Below are 17,918 nucleotides of genomic sequence, written 5' to 3'. Positions count from 1 at the left end.
GACCATAACCCAGATGTTGTAAAATTAAGATGACGTTTGAAAAAATCAAAAATTAAGTGGCTACAACACGTTTGAATTTTGTCAGTCTGTTACAGAATGATGTGATTAAAGTAAAGTATAACGCTGAAGTACGGAATCTTTTTCGTTTATTGAAGGAAAACGTAAATAACTCAAAATATGAAATACTTTGAGATGCCATCCCAGAATCATCAAAAGAAGTTATACCTGTGAAGAAGCAAAGAAGAGGTCAAAAATGGATAACAGTATCGTATGATGAATAAACGGAGGAAGGTGAAAGACTGCAATCCTGACGGATACAAAAGGCTGGACAAAACAATAAAAAAAAATGTGCATGGAGGCAAAATAAAAATTGTTAGATGACAAGGCGAAATCATTAAAAAGATCAAAAAGAGTTTTACAAATGCAATGAATAAAAACATCAAAGAAATCACTGGAAAAAAATCACTGTACCGTTTCTGGATGCCTAAATGTTAAATCCGTAAAAGTAATCTTGGGGAAAGAAAAAGTACTTGAAAGACGGGCTAAATACATTAATGATCTTTTTGATGATATCTCTGGTGAAAAGTTTCCAATTTAAAAAGACGTAAAAGGACCAAAGATACATAGATCGAAGTTCTTGTCGTTCTTTCCAAACTGAAATCAAATAAAGCACCAAGCTCAGATAAAATAGATCTAAAGAAATTAAATTTTTTGATGAATTTAGCATCGAGAAAGTGAAAAAAATTTTGAATGAGATATATAACAGCGGAAAAATTCCTGAAGATTCATCCAAATCAATGTTTATTGCATTGTCTAAAAAACCCAATGCAACCGAATGTGAGCTACATGTAAAAAATCAGCTTGATGAGTCATTTCACAAAATTTTTCTAGAGAATTATATTGATAGGAGCACAAAACAAAATCAGATCTAAAATTTCAAATGTCCAATGTGGTTTTGTCAAAGTTTCTGGCACAAGAAACTCTATCTTTATGCTACGAACGATTAGTGAACGAACCATTGAAATGAAGAAAGACTTGTTTATATGTTTTGTCGATTACTCGAAAGCTTTTGACAGCATGATAACCGTTGAGCTTGTGAAAATATTGGAAGATCGGGCATTGATGAAAAAGACACTTTGAAGAGTGAATATAAACAATGTAAATTATGTTGATGTTACAGCTCTTATAGCGGAATCAATGGAAAAACTGCAAACAATTGTTTTCATTCTGTTTTTTAAAAGTGATTAAAGGCTTGCATCCTGGCTTGCATATTAACAGCAATGCAAAAAATGCAAAATCGCCCCAATCGGCTTCAAAATCATTATTGGTAAACAGGTGAAACAAGTCAACTGTTAAATTTCTTGTAACGTAGATCGTTTAATTAATTGATATTAATATAATATTGAAAGACATTAAAAGAAGAAATTAAACTTAGAAACATTTTTGATTCATTTATTATCAACCGGAACAACAAAAACTGAATTTACATACAAAGCAAAAGAATATTTAGCCGAAAGAAAATAAATGTATATCATAATGTTTTAAAAATAAAACAAAACTTAACACCTCCTCATTTTATTTAAAAACATTAGATGACCTTAACATAAATGTTCTGAAGACCTATTTCACACATCAGATTCTTAAGTCTTGGTCCTACCATTGGTTTTGTTAGAGCATCATCAACTAGAAGTTCTGTCGAAACTTCTTTTTCTGCAACCTTTTCTCTGACAAAAAAAGTGTCTAATGTGGATATGTTTTGTTCTTCTGTGAAGTTCGTAATTATGTGCTAAACGAATCGCTGCTCCATTGTCGACAAAAACTTCTGGCTTTTTCTTTAGATCTACAATGTCGTTCAACAATCGTTTGAGCCATACCACTTCACGAGCTGCTTCACTTGCGGCAAAGATTTCTGCTTCGATAGTTGAAATCGCAACTGAGGGTTGACGTTGGCTAAACCAACTGATCACGCTTTCTCTAAACATACAGATTACACCTGATGTCGATCTTCCACAAGATTTATCTCCTCCATGATCTGCATCACTATAGGCTACTAGTGTATTGTTTTGACCAGACTTGTAAACAATACCGACATCAGCTGTGACTTGCTGATGTCGGTATGTCGGTATGATCTTTTTCTAACTTCTGGATGCTACTCCAACTGAATATGCAATATCTGGTCTTGTTCCCGTCATCAAGTACATCAATGCACCAACTGCTGATCTGTAAAGAAATTTCACTTTCTCGTGTTCGTTTTTGTCTTCATCGAATTTTTCAGATTTTGTAATTGGAGTTGTACAGGGTTTACACTGGCTCGTCCCAAACCTTTCAAGAATCATCCTTTTATACGATGACTGATGGACTTTAATATTTCCCTTCTCATCTTGATTAATTTCTAAGATGTTATCTTGAATTCTGACTTTAATTCTTTTTCAAAATTTGTTAGTTCTTCTTTATCGGTTCTTGCAACTAGTCCATCATCAACATACAGTGCAAGTTTGAGTTTCTTTCCATCGTGTATTCTAATGAACAAACAAGTATTTGCATCGATTTGTTTTAAATGTCTTTTTTCAAGAATTTAGCAAAGCGTTTGTTCCAACATTTTGAAACTTGTTTAAGTCCATAGAGACTTTGATTGAGTTTACAGACTTTTTCTGCTCCATGTAGATATCTTCATCTAGTTTGCTGTATAAAAATGCAGGAGACACATCAAACTGCATGAGTGATATCTTTTCATTTGCAGCAACACTTAATAGTGTTCTTATAGTTGAACTTCTGACCACAGGACTATAGGTTTTTTCATAGTCAATTCCCTTTTTTTTGCAAAAAACCTTTTACCACTAGCTTTAAAACGTTCAACAGAACCATCTGCATTGTGTTTTACCCATTTGCCTTATGACCTTTTGAAAGATTTATCAAATCCCAGGTTTGATTTTCCTCGAATGACTGCATTTCACTGTTCATGGCTTTAAACCATTCATCTTTTTCATCATCTTGAATGGAATCTTTGTAGCTATCTGGTTCAAATTTTTCACAAAATGCAGACATAGCAAAAGGATCATAACGAGATGGCCTTTTGATATTATTCCTGTCACGTAAAACCATACCTTTGATCTTTTGATTACAACAATCAGATTGATCTTTTTCATCAGATGAACTGAACTACAGTTGTGAACATCTTCATCAGTTGAAATACTTTTTTTAATTAAAGTTTCTTTATTATCCTTTTTGATTTCATCATCATTCGAAACTGTATCATCTGAACAACTTTCTTCTTGCAAAATCACTGAATTTGGTTTAACAACCTTCTCATCAAAAATAACATCTCTTGATCAAAGCATTTTATTTTCTGACTGAACAAAAATTTTGTAGCCATCACCTTCATGACCAACAAAAATACCCTTTACAGCTTTAGTATCCATTTTTCGTCGTTTCTGCATAGGAATATGAACCAATGATTCGTAGATGTGTTATCTTAGGTTTCTTGTTAAACCACAATTCATATGGTTATTTTCCTTCTACAGTAGATGGTCCAGTTCGGTTGAGTAATTAAGCAGCAGTATTAACTAATTCAGCCCAAAGGACCTGAGGCAGTTCTTCATGAGCCAGTTTCATAGCTCTTGCTGCTTCAACTAGCGTTCGATTATCACGCTCGCTGCAACCATTCTGTTGAGGTATATAAGGCATAGTTAAGCGATGTCTAACTCCTTATTTTTGCAAAATTGATCTGACATCTTTGTTGTCAAATTCACCTCTATTGTCACTTAATACTTTTGAGACCTTATGACCAGCTGATCTTGACTCTGCAAGCATTTGTCTGACTCTTTCTGGTACATCTGATTTTTGTTTTACAAGGTAAACAAATCTGTAGCCTGTGAAATCATCTTTGAACGAAACAGAGTATCTGAAATTTTGAAATGAGAAGCAAAAAGAACCACATACATCAGTGTAAATAAATTCTCCTGGTCTTGATGCGTTTACTCGAGTACCAAATTTCAATCGATGTAACTTTCCATAGACACATCCTTCACTGTCTACATGTTTATCGATGTTTAGTTCACGTTTCATGACTATTTTAGCATGTTTCTTATTCTGATGTCCGATTCGCTCATAGTATAACTGCAATGCATCTTGATCATTGACAGAGTTAACTTCAACTTCAGAATTCAACGGTCTAACAGTTTTTGCTACAAGTTTGAACAAACCTCCATTATTGTTTTTTATTCCAACAAAATTTATCACATTGTCAATAAGTAGATGACTACTTCTTGAGGTTGAAACAAAAAAGCTATTTCTGTTCTTATCTTGAGTTGCAAGTACTGAGAACAAGTTTCTTTTTACTTTTGGCACATACCAGATATTTTTGAATTAAACTGTTAGCCATTTATTATTCACTTTCACTTGAAAATGAACAATTTCTTTTTCAAAAGCTTCTACATTTGCAACATATATTTTACTCGGTTGAGAAAATTTTTCAAAACTTTGAAATAAGTCTCTTCAGAAAGTTAGATGACACGTTGCACCATTGTCAAAAAACTATTCTCCAGTGTACGCTAACTCATCAATTGCAAAAACACTTGATTCCATAACAACTAGTGATTTTTTATTGTCATCGCGTAGATTGTTTTTTCTTGGTTTTGCTGGTTTACCATCGGAATGCCATTTTTCACAATTTTTTACAATTTGCAGTATCAGCCGCTTTGATTTGCTGACAAATTTATCTTGTTTCTGACCTTCCATGTTTTGAGATCTCTTTTCATTTGTTGCTTTGACAAATAATATTTTATTACTTTCAGTTTTTCCTTCCAAAGATCTTTCAGAGCTACACAATTGATCTGTGAGTGTTTCAACTAATTTTTTTTTAGTTTTGTTTGACAATCTCCAACTTGCAGCAAATGAGAAATATTTTTCTGGCAAAGTTTTCAGATACTATACTTGTGTCATCAGCATATTGATGGAAGGATAAGCCATAATTATTAAAGATGTCAGAAAAGGGACTAGTATAAATGGTGAAAAGCATTGGTCCTAATATAGAACCATGAGGAACTCCGGTAGATAAGCAAAAAACAGAAGAGACCTGTGTGCCAAGTTTAATAAATTTGAGGCAGAAAGTTTCATATTGATGGTGAGCAATGTGAAAAAATATGAACTGGACCAGGACATCATAACTCGACATTTAAACCTTTCCAAAGATTCTTGAGTTTTTTAACATGAGAGACAACATCATCACTTTCATCCATTTTGTAACTGAAGAACTTCATGCATAAATTGTATGCTTTATCTTCATTTACTTCATCATACAATCTATAAAGTTCTAGCCAAACATCTCTGGCATTACTAAATGAACGAACTTTTTCATACGTTTCATCGGTCATATTATTTGGCAAAATTATCATAGCATTACAATCTGCTTTATAATAATAATAATAATAATAATAATGGAAACACTTTTTATTATTGAACCTCAAAAATCTATAATCAAATTTCATAAATATATAAATGATTATAGTCATCAATTCTCATCATTCATATTAGAGTAAAAGGATGATAAAAAATGATACAAAAAATTGTTCATGTTTTGTTCCTTTCACAGTATATTGCATACGATGAACTAATTGCACAATTTGTTAGGTTATCCTTTAAAATGTCTGGCCAAGTTAAATCGATTAATGACAATTTAAAAAGATTGTAGAAACCTATAGGACTAATCTCAAAAGTTTTAATTAAAACATTAAAATTTAAATAATCATTTGACAAATCATTTTTGAGATTCTTATTGTATTTTTCTTGTTTGTAGAGTTTGGATGAGGTAAAGTTTGTCTCGTAATAATAATAATAATAATGTAATTTATGAGCGCCCTATGCATAGCGTCAGAGGCGCTCGGATAAACAAGTGTCAGCACGGCCACCAAAGGCTTGTTCAAACAGATGCTGCTTCAATCGCTTTTTAAACGTTTTTATTGATGATTGTTGACGGATGATGAGTGGCAAACTGTTCCATACTGATGGTGAGCAATGTGAAAAGCCTTTATTGACGAGAGCTGATGTATTGACTGGTTGATGCAGTTGCAATGATGACGGCAGACGAAGGTGATGGCGATGAGCGAAGGCTAATGAGTTTGTAAAGATATGATGGTTGAGATGTGTAGAGTGTTTTATATGTGATGACAGAAATTTTATACTTAAGGCGCTGATTAATCGGCAGCCAGTGCAGGTGAGCAAAAAGTGTTCAACTAAAAGATAAACGAAGTAATTCTAAAACAAGTTTGGCTAATCTGTTTTGAATGATCTGAAGAGAGGAAATTAGGTACGCCGGAGTGCCATATAACAGAAAGTTGCAGTTGTCAAGGCGAGATAATACAAAGCAGCGTGCTAGCGTGGAAGCCATTTCGACTGTGAGAAAAGGTCGAATAGACCAAACAATGTAATTACATATTTTGATGAAAGCAAAAGTGTGTTCTTTTTAGAGACAGATCAAGAGTAATACCTTGAAGTTTAAGACTTGTTGATGCAGACAGGCTTAATCCAGCAATTGTCACGTTGGAGGGTGGAAAATATTTTGTGAGTTGCTGTGGTGTGCCAAAAAAAATTATTTCAGATTTTTGGGCATTTAGTTAAAAGAAATTAAGTGAATGCCAATCCTTTATTGATGAGACACTAGAGTTAAGTCTATCGAGTTGAGAAGTGATATTTCGGTGGTAGATTTCAGATACTATACTTGTTTCATCAGCATATTGATGAAAGGATGAGCCATAATTATTAAAGATGTCAGAAAAGGGACTAGTATAAATGGTGAAAAGCATTGGTCCTAATACAGAACCCTGAGAAACTCCGGTAGATAAGCAAAAAACAGAAGAGACCTGTGTGCCAAGTTTAATAAATTGGAGGCGATTTGAAAAATATGAACTGGACCAGGACAAAGCTGTGTCAGCGACGCCAAACCCCATTTTTAGTCTTTCAAGGAGTATTTGATGATTAATCGTGTCAAAGGCCAAAGGTAGGTTCAAACAGATCATAGCAGCACAGCTCCCGTTACCACAAATTTTAGTTAGATTATCATATAAATGGAGAAATACAGTTTCAGTGGAGAAGCCAGGGCAATACGCAGACTGGAAAGGGGGAAAATTTGAAGAAGAGGATTCTGTTTAAAGCCAACTGTTTAAGAATTTTAGAAAAAGAAGACAAGTTTGAGATGAGGCGATAGTTTGAGGGGTCCTATGGATCAAGATTAGATTTTTTTAAGAGTGGATAAACTTGGGCAGTTTTAAAAGTGGTAAGAAAAACACCTTTGCTAAAAGAAAGACTAGCAAGTTTTGAGATCACAGGAGCAAAGAGTGAGGAAATTAGTGCCTTATTGAATTTGTTCAAAGCAGTTTAATATTTTGCTAATTCATCTTCATTTGAGCCATCGTTTAATTCATCTGGACTTTTTAATTTGCCATTTACTACGTCCATTGCATCAGAAAAGCCACGTAGTATTATACAATTATACAAACTCTTGATTTCCAGTTCAACCAATTACTTTTGCCTTCTAGGTGTTTGATTTGCACTTTTGTTAGATCCATTTCTTTCTTGTCTTTCAATTTGACCTTTTTAATTAGAAGCAAAATATCGACTTTAAGAGAATGAGGAAGCACGTGTTTTCTCTTCACTTCAGTCTTCAAAAAAAAATCTTCCGATATTTCTTTATTCTAAATGTTTTTGCCAAATCATTTAATTGTTAAAAACAACGAAAGGTCCCATAACTTGTTAAATATCTTGTAACGTAGATCGTTTAATTAATTGATATTAGTATAATATTAAAAGACATTAAAAGAAGAAATGAAACTTAGAAACGTTTTTGACTCGTTTATTATCAACCGGAACAACAAAATGTAAATTTACATACAAAGCAAAAGAACTTTTAGCCAAAAGAAAATAACTTTATATCATAATGTTTTAAAAATAAAACATAAAACTTAACATCAACAACTTCAATTATTTCGGAGGTCTGATTACCTCAGGTTGCAAAGGTGATATGGATATCAAACGAAGAATAGCTATAGCAAAAGATTAATATTCAGGAAAAACATCTTTGCCAACAGTAAAATCAGAATATCAACAAAATTAAACCTGTTAGAATGTTACATTTTTTTGTGCTTACGTACGGCTCTGAGTCCTGGACAATTTTTAAAGAAATGGAAAAAAATTAACGCTGCTGAGATGTGGTTTTTTTGAAAAGAATTATAAAAAATTATTATAAAGAAGAAATTACTACAGATAATTCGACGGGGCAGTTAAAGTTTTTCCGCCCATCATGCGGAAGGAGGGAATGGAAAATCTAACAACTACTAGAAAGCGAGAAGAGATAGCGGTCAACAACAAATAACATTCGTGAAGTCCTTGTGTTACTTGTGGAATATCATCATATTTCAACTGCTACAAAGTGTTAAAAATCGGATTTTGTGGAGGTCGATGATCACCAATGTTCTAAAAAGATAAGACACAAGAAGAAGAAAAAGATTTTATTCTCTATATATGTAATGTATTAGTATTTATTATATATAACATAATATAGCATGGTTTATAGTGATTCAATAGACCAGTGTCTGTGTGAGAACCATAGCCAATTAATTGTCTTAATATCCGAGTCGTCCGAGCTTGACCTCAAAACTGTAGATTCCACGGAAACCATTTTGTCATTCCTCATTTCAGGTGTTTACTACCCTGCGGCTAAAAAATCTTTGTTTGATTTGACCGTCGTAGTTCTTTTCTAGCCTCAAATGGAAAATCTGGTAACAGTGTGTATGTCAGTATCATATTTCCTCTGCATCTCCTTTTTTAGAGTAGTCAGTTCACATTCTCTCAATCTATATTTGCATTAAAGTTTTTTAAGGCCTTTGATCATCTTTGATGCTTTTCGCGGTACATCACTAGATATATTTCTATTATTAGAGGCTGTCTGAAAATATTCACATCTGTTAACACAAAATGAACAGCATTAGTAATTAAGTAATCCTGGGACAACTTATACGTTAATAAATATTTTTGAACCTCCAAGCAATTGTTAGCAATTTTTATAATTGAATTAACATTGCTCATGACACCTACGAAACATGGAGTGCTAAGACTTTACCCGAAACATGTTTGTTTTCAAAAAAGATGGCAAAATTATCAACGATTATAAAATTATTACGGCCCTCTTGTCACATGGAATATGTATCGATAATTAAGAATTTCCAATATATGATATAATCTATATATATCATGTGCTTAATTGTTTGGTTATAACTAAACAATTAAATGTTGCTATGTAAAAATAACAAATTATTAACACTGCAATATTCGACCTGCAATGCTGAAGACACGTTCACTAGCAGATGAAGTTGCTGGCATGCATAAAATTTGACAAGCTACTTCATAAAGTAAAAGATATACAAGTTTTTTTTCTTTACAAAATGTGACTGGGTCAATATCTTTTTCAACTTTTATAGTTGAGATATTCTGATAATTCATCTGGATCATGCAACTCTGTGAAATCAACAATACTAATTTTTTGGTAAAGGTTCAAAGTTGTTAGATTTCCTAACCTTTTCCCTATTCGACCTTCCAAGTTTTGTAGTGTTTCAATGGCTTGTTTTTTTTGTTGGGTGGTATGAAGAATAATCTTTTCATGACTGGATTCAAAAGTGTTGGAACGTCTTGAAGAGCATTGAGTCTTACTTTTGTTTGGAGTAGTTGTATAGCATGTGTTTTCAAACACTAAATAGGCTCATCATCATCATTGCAATCGTTATATATCAATCAATCAATCAATCAATCAATCAATCAATCAATCAATCAACCAATCAATCAATCAATCAATCAATCAATCAATCAATCAATCAATCAATCAATCAATCAATCAATCAATCAATCAATCAATCAATCAATCAATCAATCAATCAATCAATCAATCAATCAATCAATCAATCAATCAATCAATCAATCAATCAATCAATCAATCAATCAATCAATCAATCAATCAATCAATCAATCAATCAATCAATCAATCAATCAATCAATCAATCAATCAATCAATCAATCAATCAATCAATCAATCAATCAATCAATCAATCAATCAATCAATCAATCAATCAATCAATCAATCAACCAACCAACAAATCAATCAATCAATCAACCCACCAACCAACCAATCAATCAACCAATCAATCAATTTTTTTGTAAAGCGCTATTTCCGCAATGTTCAACAGCGCTCTGATAATTACTTAGGAAATAATTTAGATTGATATTTGTGTGCAAATTTAAAAAATTATTCTTAATTTTATAGGTAGCCAGTGCAAGAGAACATGATCTGGAGATGCATGATAAAAGAAAGGGGCACTTGCAAATAGACGAGCAGCAGAGTTAAAAACTTTACTTAAAGGATAGAGTATAGAACCAGGAAGACCATAGTAGAGCGAGTTACAATAATCAATCCTAAATAAGACTAACGAAGTAACAAGAAGGAGAAGAGTAGGATCATCAACAAAAGCAAAAGTTTTTTTATTCTACGTAGTCTTTTTATTTTTTATTCTAGCAACACTATTAATCTGAGAAGAAAAAGACATACTAAAATCAAAGATATAGCCTAGACTACGAAACTTATGAGAAACATCAAACGTTTGAGAATCAGGAGGAATAGTAATTTATTAAAACAAATTAATTCAAATTTAGAAAGATTAAGTTTAAGACACATAGAGTCATACCAAGCAATAATTGAAAAAAGACATAGAGATAGATCATGAAGAACACTATTGAGATTAGATGGAGGAAAAGAAGTAAAAATATAAGAATTATTAGCATATAGTTGAGTAGTGAAAAAAAAGTTATTAATAATACAAGGTAGGTAAATAGAAGAGGGCCAAGGATAGAACCCCGAGGTACCCCGAAAGAAAGAGTAGAGGAGTTAAAAGTAGTATTATTGAGAACAACAGAAGAAAAACGATTACAGAGATAAGAAGAAAACCAAGATAGACAAAAATCAGTAATATTAAAAGAAAAATTTAGCAGCCTCAAGAGAATAGTATCAAAAGCAGAGGAAAGGTCAAGAGCAAGGCAAAGAGTAGGGAAGGGTGGGGTACGTTGAGACACGGGGTACAGTGAGACAAATCAAATAATTGTTAAGCGGTACATAATTTTTTCTTTAGAGTTAACGTAATCTGTACTTTAGTAGGACCGGTAGTTAACAATATAATTTTCTGCGACGAAAATCGTGAGTTGCGTTTTTTAATTCTGATTTTTGATCTTTTGACAGATTTCTAGACATGTTAATATTTGGTTTGGAATGTAATGGTTCAATTATTTGTAATGATACTGTGATCACTCCTACATGAAAGTTTGACGTTTCAATAAGAAATTAGTTCATATAGAAGCCAAATTTTTATTCCAATTGGTTTTGGCACTACGTCGAATAATTATGTCGACGACTGTGTGAGGTACCTAGAGACAACAATGATGGACCACAGTGAGACGTATGGGGTACCTTGAGACAATAACAAAATTGATGTTAAACATGATTTCTTAATTAATAGAATAATTATTAAATGATTATATTATTATTATAATAATTGATTTGCAGACAAAAATGAGAAATAAGTTAAGAAAAACCAGCAATGGCATGTTTTCTGAAGAAACCATGCGTCATCCTGTAGGCAAAGAATGGATGGTGGTTCTTTACAAAAGATAGCTCATGTTCATGGCTTGTCATTCCAAACATTGGCCCGCTATGTCACAAAAGCATCAACTGCGCATCCTGGAGAAATTGTCAAATTCAAACCAAACTATGCAACTCGAAGAATATTTACAACAGAACAGGAAAAAAGTCTGGAATAATATATCTTGACAAGTTCAAAAATGATGTATGGAATTTCAACAAAAGAATGTAAAAAAAATTGCATACGGGATGGCCAAAATTAATGGAATTAGATTTCCAACAACATGGAAAACTGAAGAATGAAAACACAGTAGGGTGGTCACAAGAAATTTTTTTTCAAAATCTTATCGGGGGAACCCCCTAAATTGTGCCACTTGACTAAAAAATGACATTTGTAAAGTTTTAGCTCAATTGGATAATGCTAACCCGTGCCTCATCGAGGTTGAAATTTCGAAAAAAAATTGGAAAATTTTGAAAAAAAACGCAGTTTTTTGTTTGTAAAATAAAAACGGTTCACTCTAGAAACATGATTTTGGTTTTATTTTGTTCATTGATTAGTTTTCTTCAAATGTTACTATGATCACTATTTAGCTACAAGTTATAGTTTCTGACATATTTGCATTGTTACAGTTACACATTGAAAAAACGTTGAATTTCTCCGTAACACAAAAACACACAATAAATTATTTACTATTACTAACCCGGGTGCTCTATGTTGTTTTTATGTATTAATATTAAAATCTTTTGGTTTTTCTACGATTTCTCATTTTTGGTAAGGAGCAGTTATACATTGGGATGGGAAATTACTTCCAGATATGTTAAATAAAGAAAATGTTGAAAGAGTTGCAGTCTTAATTAGCTGTGGAGAAGAAGAAGAGTTAATTGGAGTTCCCCTATTAGAAAATGGTGCTGGCAGTACAATTGCAAAATCTGTTTATTCAGAACATGGAAAGTGGGGTGCACTTGACAAGATTCAAGCAATGTCCTTTGACACAACTGCCGTGAATACTGGCCGCATTAAAGGTGCTTGCGTTTTATTAGTGCAATTGATGGAGAAAAAATTATTGTATCTTCCATGTCGCCACCACATTTTTGAGGTAGTTTTGAGATCCGTTTTTGATGCTGTGATGGGAAAGACTACAGGCCCTCAATCGGATATTTTCAAAAAATTTAAAACTGAATGGAACAACATTGATAAAAAAATTTAGATCTGAAGTTAAAGATAAGAGTGTAGCCAGCAAATTGATTAATCCGGGTCAAATTTTAAGTTATCTTCTATAACAATTAACAGTTCATCATCCAAGGAGCGATTACAAAGGATTGATTAATCTTTGTCTTATATTTTTAGAACGCTTTCCGTCAGAAAACATCGTGTTTGCGGCTCCTAGTGCTTTTCATCACGCAAGGTGGATGGCAAAAGCGATATATTCGTTGAAAATATACATTTTCAGAGAACAGTTTCAACTGACAATTTTTGAAAAGCAAGGATTCCATGATATTTGCCTATTTATTATAAATATTTATGTGAAAGTGTGGTTGGATGTCCCGAAACCTGTACTTGCTCCAAACCAAGATTTACAATTGTTAAAATCTTTGGTAAATTAAAATAAAGTCAATAAATTTATCTCAGATATATCAGTTTCAAAATTTATCAACCGCATATAGTACCTCAATTCAGAGCAGGCTGTTTTTTTCATTATTCGATGCTTCATTAAGTAATTGTGTAAAAAAGAGAATGGCAACAAAATTAATATCTCAAGCAAATGAGGATAAAGAACTTGATGACTACAGTGATATGAAACCACTAATAAAAATAAATGAAGTATCAGAAATATTGGACAAAAATGCGGACCATTTTATTTCATCACAATCAAGTAATTTTTTAAAAAGATTTAATATTAATGATCAACTTTTGCATACCAATCCAGAATTATGGGTAATAATGAAGAATATTTAATGAGTAAAAAGATTGTGGACGGATTAAAAGTTACAAATGATACAGCAAAAAGGGGTGTTAAATTAATAACAGGTTACAACTCATGTATTACAAAAGAGGAAGATCAAAAATAATATCTTTTGCAAGTAATTGCTGAATGTCGGACAAAATTACCTGGTTGCTCAAAAGCCTCATTATCCGAGCCTCTACCTTTTGAACAATGAGTTGAAGTAGAAATTTATTTGATGTATAACAACTATAAACAATATAATATGAATAAAAAATGTGTTTATTTGTTAATAATAGTGATTTAGATACAACGGTGTTATTTTAAAAACATTTCTTTATAAGTTATTGTGTGTTTTTGTGTTATAGAGAAATTCAACGTTTTTTCAATGTGTAACTGTAACAATGCAAATATGTCAGAAATATGTCATGTATTTGTAGCTAAATAGTGATCATAGTAACATTTGAAGAAAACTAATCAATGAACAAAATAAAACCAAAATCATGTTTCTAGAGTGAACCGTTTTTATTTTACAAACCAAAAACTGCGTTTTTTTTTCAAAATTTTCCAATTTTTTTTCGAAATTTCAACCTCGATGAGGCACGGGTTAGCATTATCCAATTGAGCTAAAACTTTACAAATGTCATTTTTTAGTCAAGTGGCACAATTTAGGGGGTTCCCCCGATAAGATTTCGAAATTTTTTTTATTTACATATAGCGTTGTAACGACCTTAATGCGCAGGTTTAGGGTGGTTTAGGTTGTTCATGAAGCGGCATCCATCTCTTAGTATTAGAAGCCCTGAAACATGTAGTCTCTCACGGACTACATCATTTAACCGACACAACATTGGTCAATTTTATAAAAATTTAGAAAAGTTAGGGTTATCACCACAGTTGACAGATCCTTCTAGGATTTTTAATCTAGATGAAACAGCAACAACATATGTTCAAAAACGTTGTTCAAAAGTAGTTAAAGCAAAAGGGATGAAACAAGTTAACCAAGCCACAAGTGCAGATAAAGGGAGTTTAGTAACCAGTTGTTGTATAATCTGTGTAAATGGAACATTTCTTCCGCCTGCGATGGTCTTTCCTCGAGTTTGATTTCAAAAGTGTATGCTGAAAGGTGATCCGGTTGGGACGCTTGGATTGGCAGGCAAAACTGGTTGGATGACTGCAGAACTTTTTCTGCCAGTGATGAAACATTTCATAAAACACTCTTACAGTTCCTTGGAAAATCCTTCGTTGCTCATCCTTGACAACCATGAAAGTCATCTATCTCTTCCAGTTATCGACTTAGCAAAAGTTGGCTGCTAATTTTGTATAATTAATTTAATTTAAATGGATTCTATATGTTTCTGTTTAACCATTGTTTTAATGCTAAAGTTAAATGTGAAGATAAAAGAAAACATTTTTAATGACTTTAGTAATTATATTTCATGGGAACACGGTGTTGTAGTTCTTACAATACCTCCCACACATCTCATCGGGTACAACCATTGGATGTTTCTGTGTACTTTTCATTTACTAAATTTCACAATGATGCTATAAACTCATGGTTAGTAAAAAATCCTGGTGAACCAACTAGTATTTATGATTCGCCAAAACTGGAATTTATCCTTTTGACTGTAATATCTTTTCAGATGAAGATTTTTTATCGAGTGCTGTTTCAGATCGTCCGGATCCTGCTTTTAGTGGACCTTGTACATCTAATCATTTGTTTGGATCCTGCTCTTGATAAACCTTGTCCTGTTTCTGTTTATCCGGATCCTACTCTTAGTGGGCCTTGTCCATCCGTTTCAGATCATCTGGATCCTACTCATAATAAATTTAGTTCAACGTCTAGCTATACTGGTCAGCTAGCACCTGTTACATTTTTAACGCCGGAGCAGTTTAAAGGATATTCAAAAGCAGGGAATAGAAAAACAAACAACATAGGTAGATAAAAAGAAGAAGTCTCATAGCTACAGACACTCCAGAAAAAGGTCTCCTGGAAGCTAATAATACAAATAAAAGGAAATTAACACCTACATTGAAGGACAAAGCCAAAAAATGTTTATTAAAGGACTTTACTATAACAGATCCTAAAAAAGTTAACAAAAAAAAAATAGAAGAAATGCACTGTGAACCAATGAAGACCAGACTCCTTGTTCAACATGTGGGATCAAGTATTCTGATGATACAAATAGAATGAACTAACAGGTCACATGTTTGAGGTGGTATCATAATGCCTGCCATGGTTTAGAAGAAAAAGCACCAAAGTTTTTTACTTGTATTGACTGTGACAATAATTAAATTGATATTATATATGTTTGTCTCAACCAACCCCATATGGTTTCTAAATGTGGACCACTATGGGACTGGTTGAGACAAAAAAATATGTTTGCAAAACTCTTATATTTAATTTGGTTATTAAGTATTTTATGAAATTTGGAAATAAAACATTAGTTCCTTCCTTGACCTGTATGTGGGATATATTTTAAAATAAAAATAAATTTCTACATTTTGCAGCATTTTGCAATTTTTTGTCTCAACGTACCCCACCCTCCCTTAAGATTACTATTGTCACTAGAGAGAAGTATATCATTATGTATTTTGAGTAATTGGATAAGGAGGTAGGATCTAAGGATGATTTTTTTAAGAATAGGAATAAAAATGGAATTCTCATGAGAAGTAGGAAATTTGGAGGGGGAGAGATAAATTAACTAATTTAAGAATGATTGGATAAAATATTGAAGAATATTCTTTAAGTAAATTAGAAGGGAATAGATCAAGAGAACAAGTTGTAAACGACATAGAATTAATAATTTTAGTAAGTTCTAGAAAATTTATTGGAGTAAATACAGAAAAAAATTCAGTAGTAAGTTTAGTAAAGTTATGGGGAGAAAAATTAGAATTAGATGTTCTTAAATTAAAGAAGTAATTTTATTTACAAAAAAGTCATGAAACTGTTCCAAAGCCGTAAGCGGGTAAAATGAAGCCATATTCCCAAAATATATTTTAAAATCAAGTTTGCTTTACATTAGTTTTATTTTAACCAAAATTAAAAAATAATACAACATAGAAATATATTTTCTGTAACTTTAACGTGTTGAGCATATCGAGATATACAATATCTATTGAGGTATATCCATGGGTATAACTAAGTCACACAGGTAGGTATATAAGTTTTATAATTTCATAAGTTAAGATATAATAATTATATAAGCAAAAAACAACCTAGTTGAACATTAAAGTAGGTATGGGAATTGAGCTATAACATTTTACATAACGTGAACCAAGCGTATTTAAAATTTAGATTGATTTTAATTTGAAAGCGTTGAAAAGTATATTACATTAACAATGTTTTTCATTCTTGTTTTTTTCTTTTTAAATTCACTAAGAATTGTAAAATAAAAATTACTCAAAAAACCGTTTATATTTTATTTAATATTCTTCATATTGTTATAACCCCTTCAACTTGTAGGGTACAGTTATTTCTCTTTTCGTGGATTCTTGACTTCTGAACAGACTTATTTTTGATGAACTTTATCAGAAACAAAAAAGGGCTGGCAATCACTTGTATATATTGCTGTGATCAATCACTTGTTTATTCAATCGTCAAAATCGTTAAAATACAGCACAATAACTAATCGACAGGTAAATCATGGAATACAACCAATCGTCAATAATTAAGCTTCTCTCATCAGACTAATTATATTGAGTTCTCCTAGCTCTGACGTTCTTTACTGCAGTGAGTTTCCAGCTATCAAAATCTTACTTCCGTCATGAGTGTGTAATCTCCTGAAGATCCCACTTCTAACCGCAGTGTTGTAAACTCCTCGACTTCGTAACTACCATCACAGCTTCAATACTCGCTATATCTCCAACACCGTCTTGTAGCATCCAACGATATTCAAGAGTTCGTTTATTCTTAGGTTCAAGGTTTTATTGTCAGTTTATTTTATATTTTTTTAAAATTTATTTTATTATTATTATTATTTATTTTATTCTATTTTATATATTTAAACATTTTTTTCTCCGTTTTTTATTTATTTACTTGTTTAATTTTGTACTACTGCCTTGCATGCTGTAACAATTTCTGCGTCTGTCAGATCCTGATTTTTAAAGAATAATAAAAAAAAGTTATGTACACTATAAGGTCCCTAGGCAACGAACATGAAGCTCTACATAGTTTAACTATTAGTTGCACCGTGGGAGGAGCTTATGTGTGTCTATAAGTTGTGACCATGGATATATATAATATGGATATGGAAGACGCGTTATATATATATATTCCTGAAAAAACCAGTTTGTGGTCTCCAAGT

General features: G+C 32.2%; 1 protein-coding gene across 1 annotated transcript; it reads left to right on the top strand.

Annotated features, from left to right (window-relative positions):
* Positions 1-12,486: 12,486 nt before the first annotated feature.
* On the top strand, positions 12,487-15,557 carry HELRODRAFT_177097 (hypothetical protein; the record flags this gene model as incomplete). The annotated part of the gene is made up of 6 exons (XM_009025318.1): positions 12,487-12,694; positions 12,963-13,077; positions 13,600-13,700; positions 14,357-14,489; positions 14,838-14,916; positions 15,255-15,557. 6 exons carry the CDS (start codon positions 12,487-12,489, stop codon positions 15,555-15,557), a joined length of 939 nt encoding a protein of 312 aa, XP_009023566.1.
* Positions 15,558-17,918: the final 2,361 nt, after the last annotated feature.

Source organism: Helobdella robusta, assembly GCF_000326865.2.
Source record: "Helobdella robusta unplaced genomic scaffold HELROscaffold_41, whole genome shotgun sequence".
Taxonomy (NCBI): domain Eukaryota; kingdom Metazoa; phylum Annelida; class Clitellata; order Rhynchobdellida; family Glossiphoniidae; genus Helobdella; species Helobdella robusta.
The sequence above is the reverse complement of the archived record's forward strand: the minus strand, read 5'-3'. Positions and strand labels throughout refer to the sequence as shown.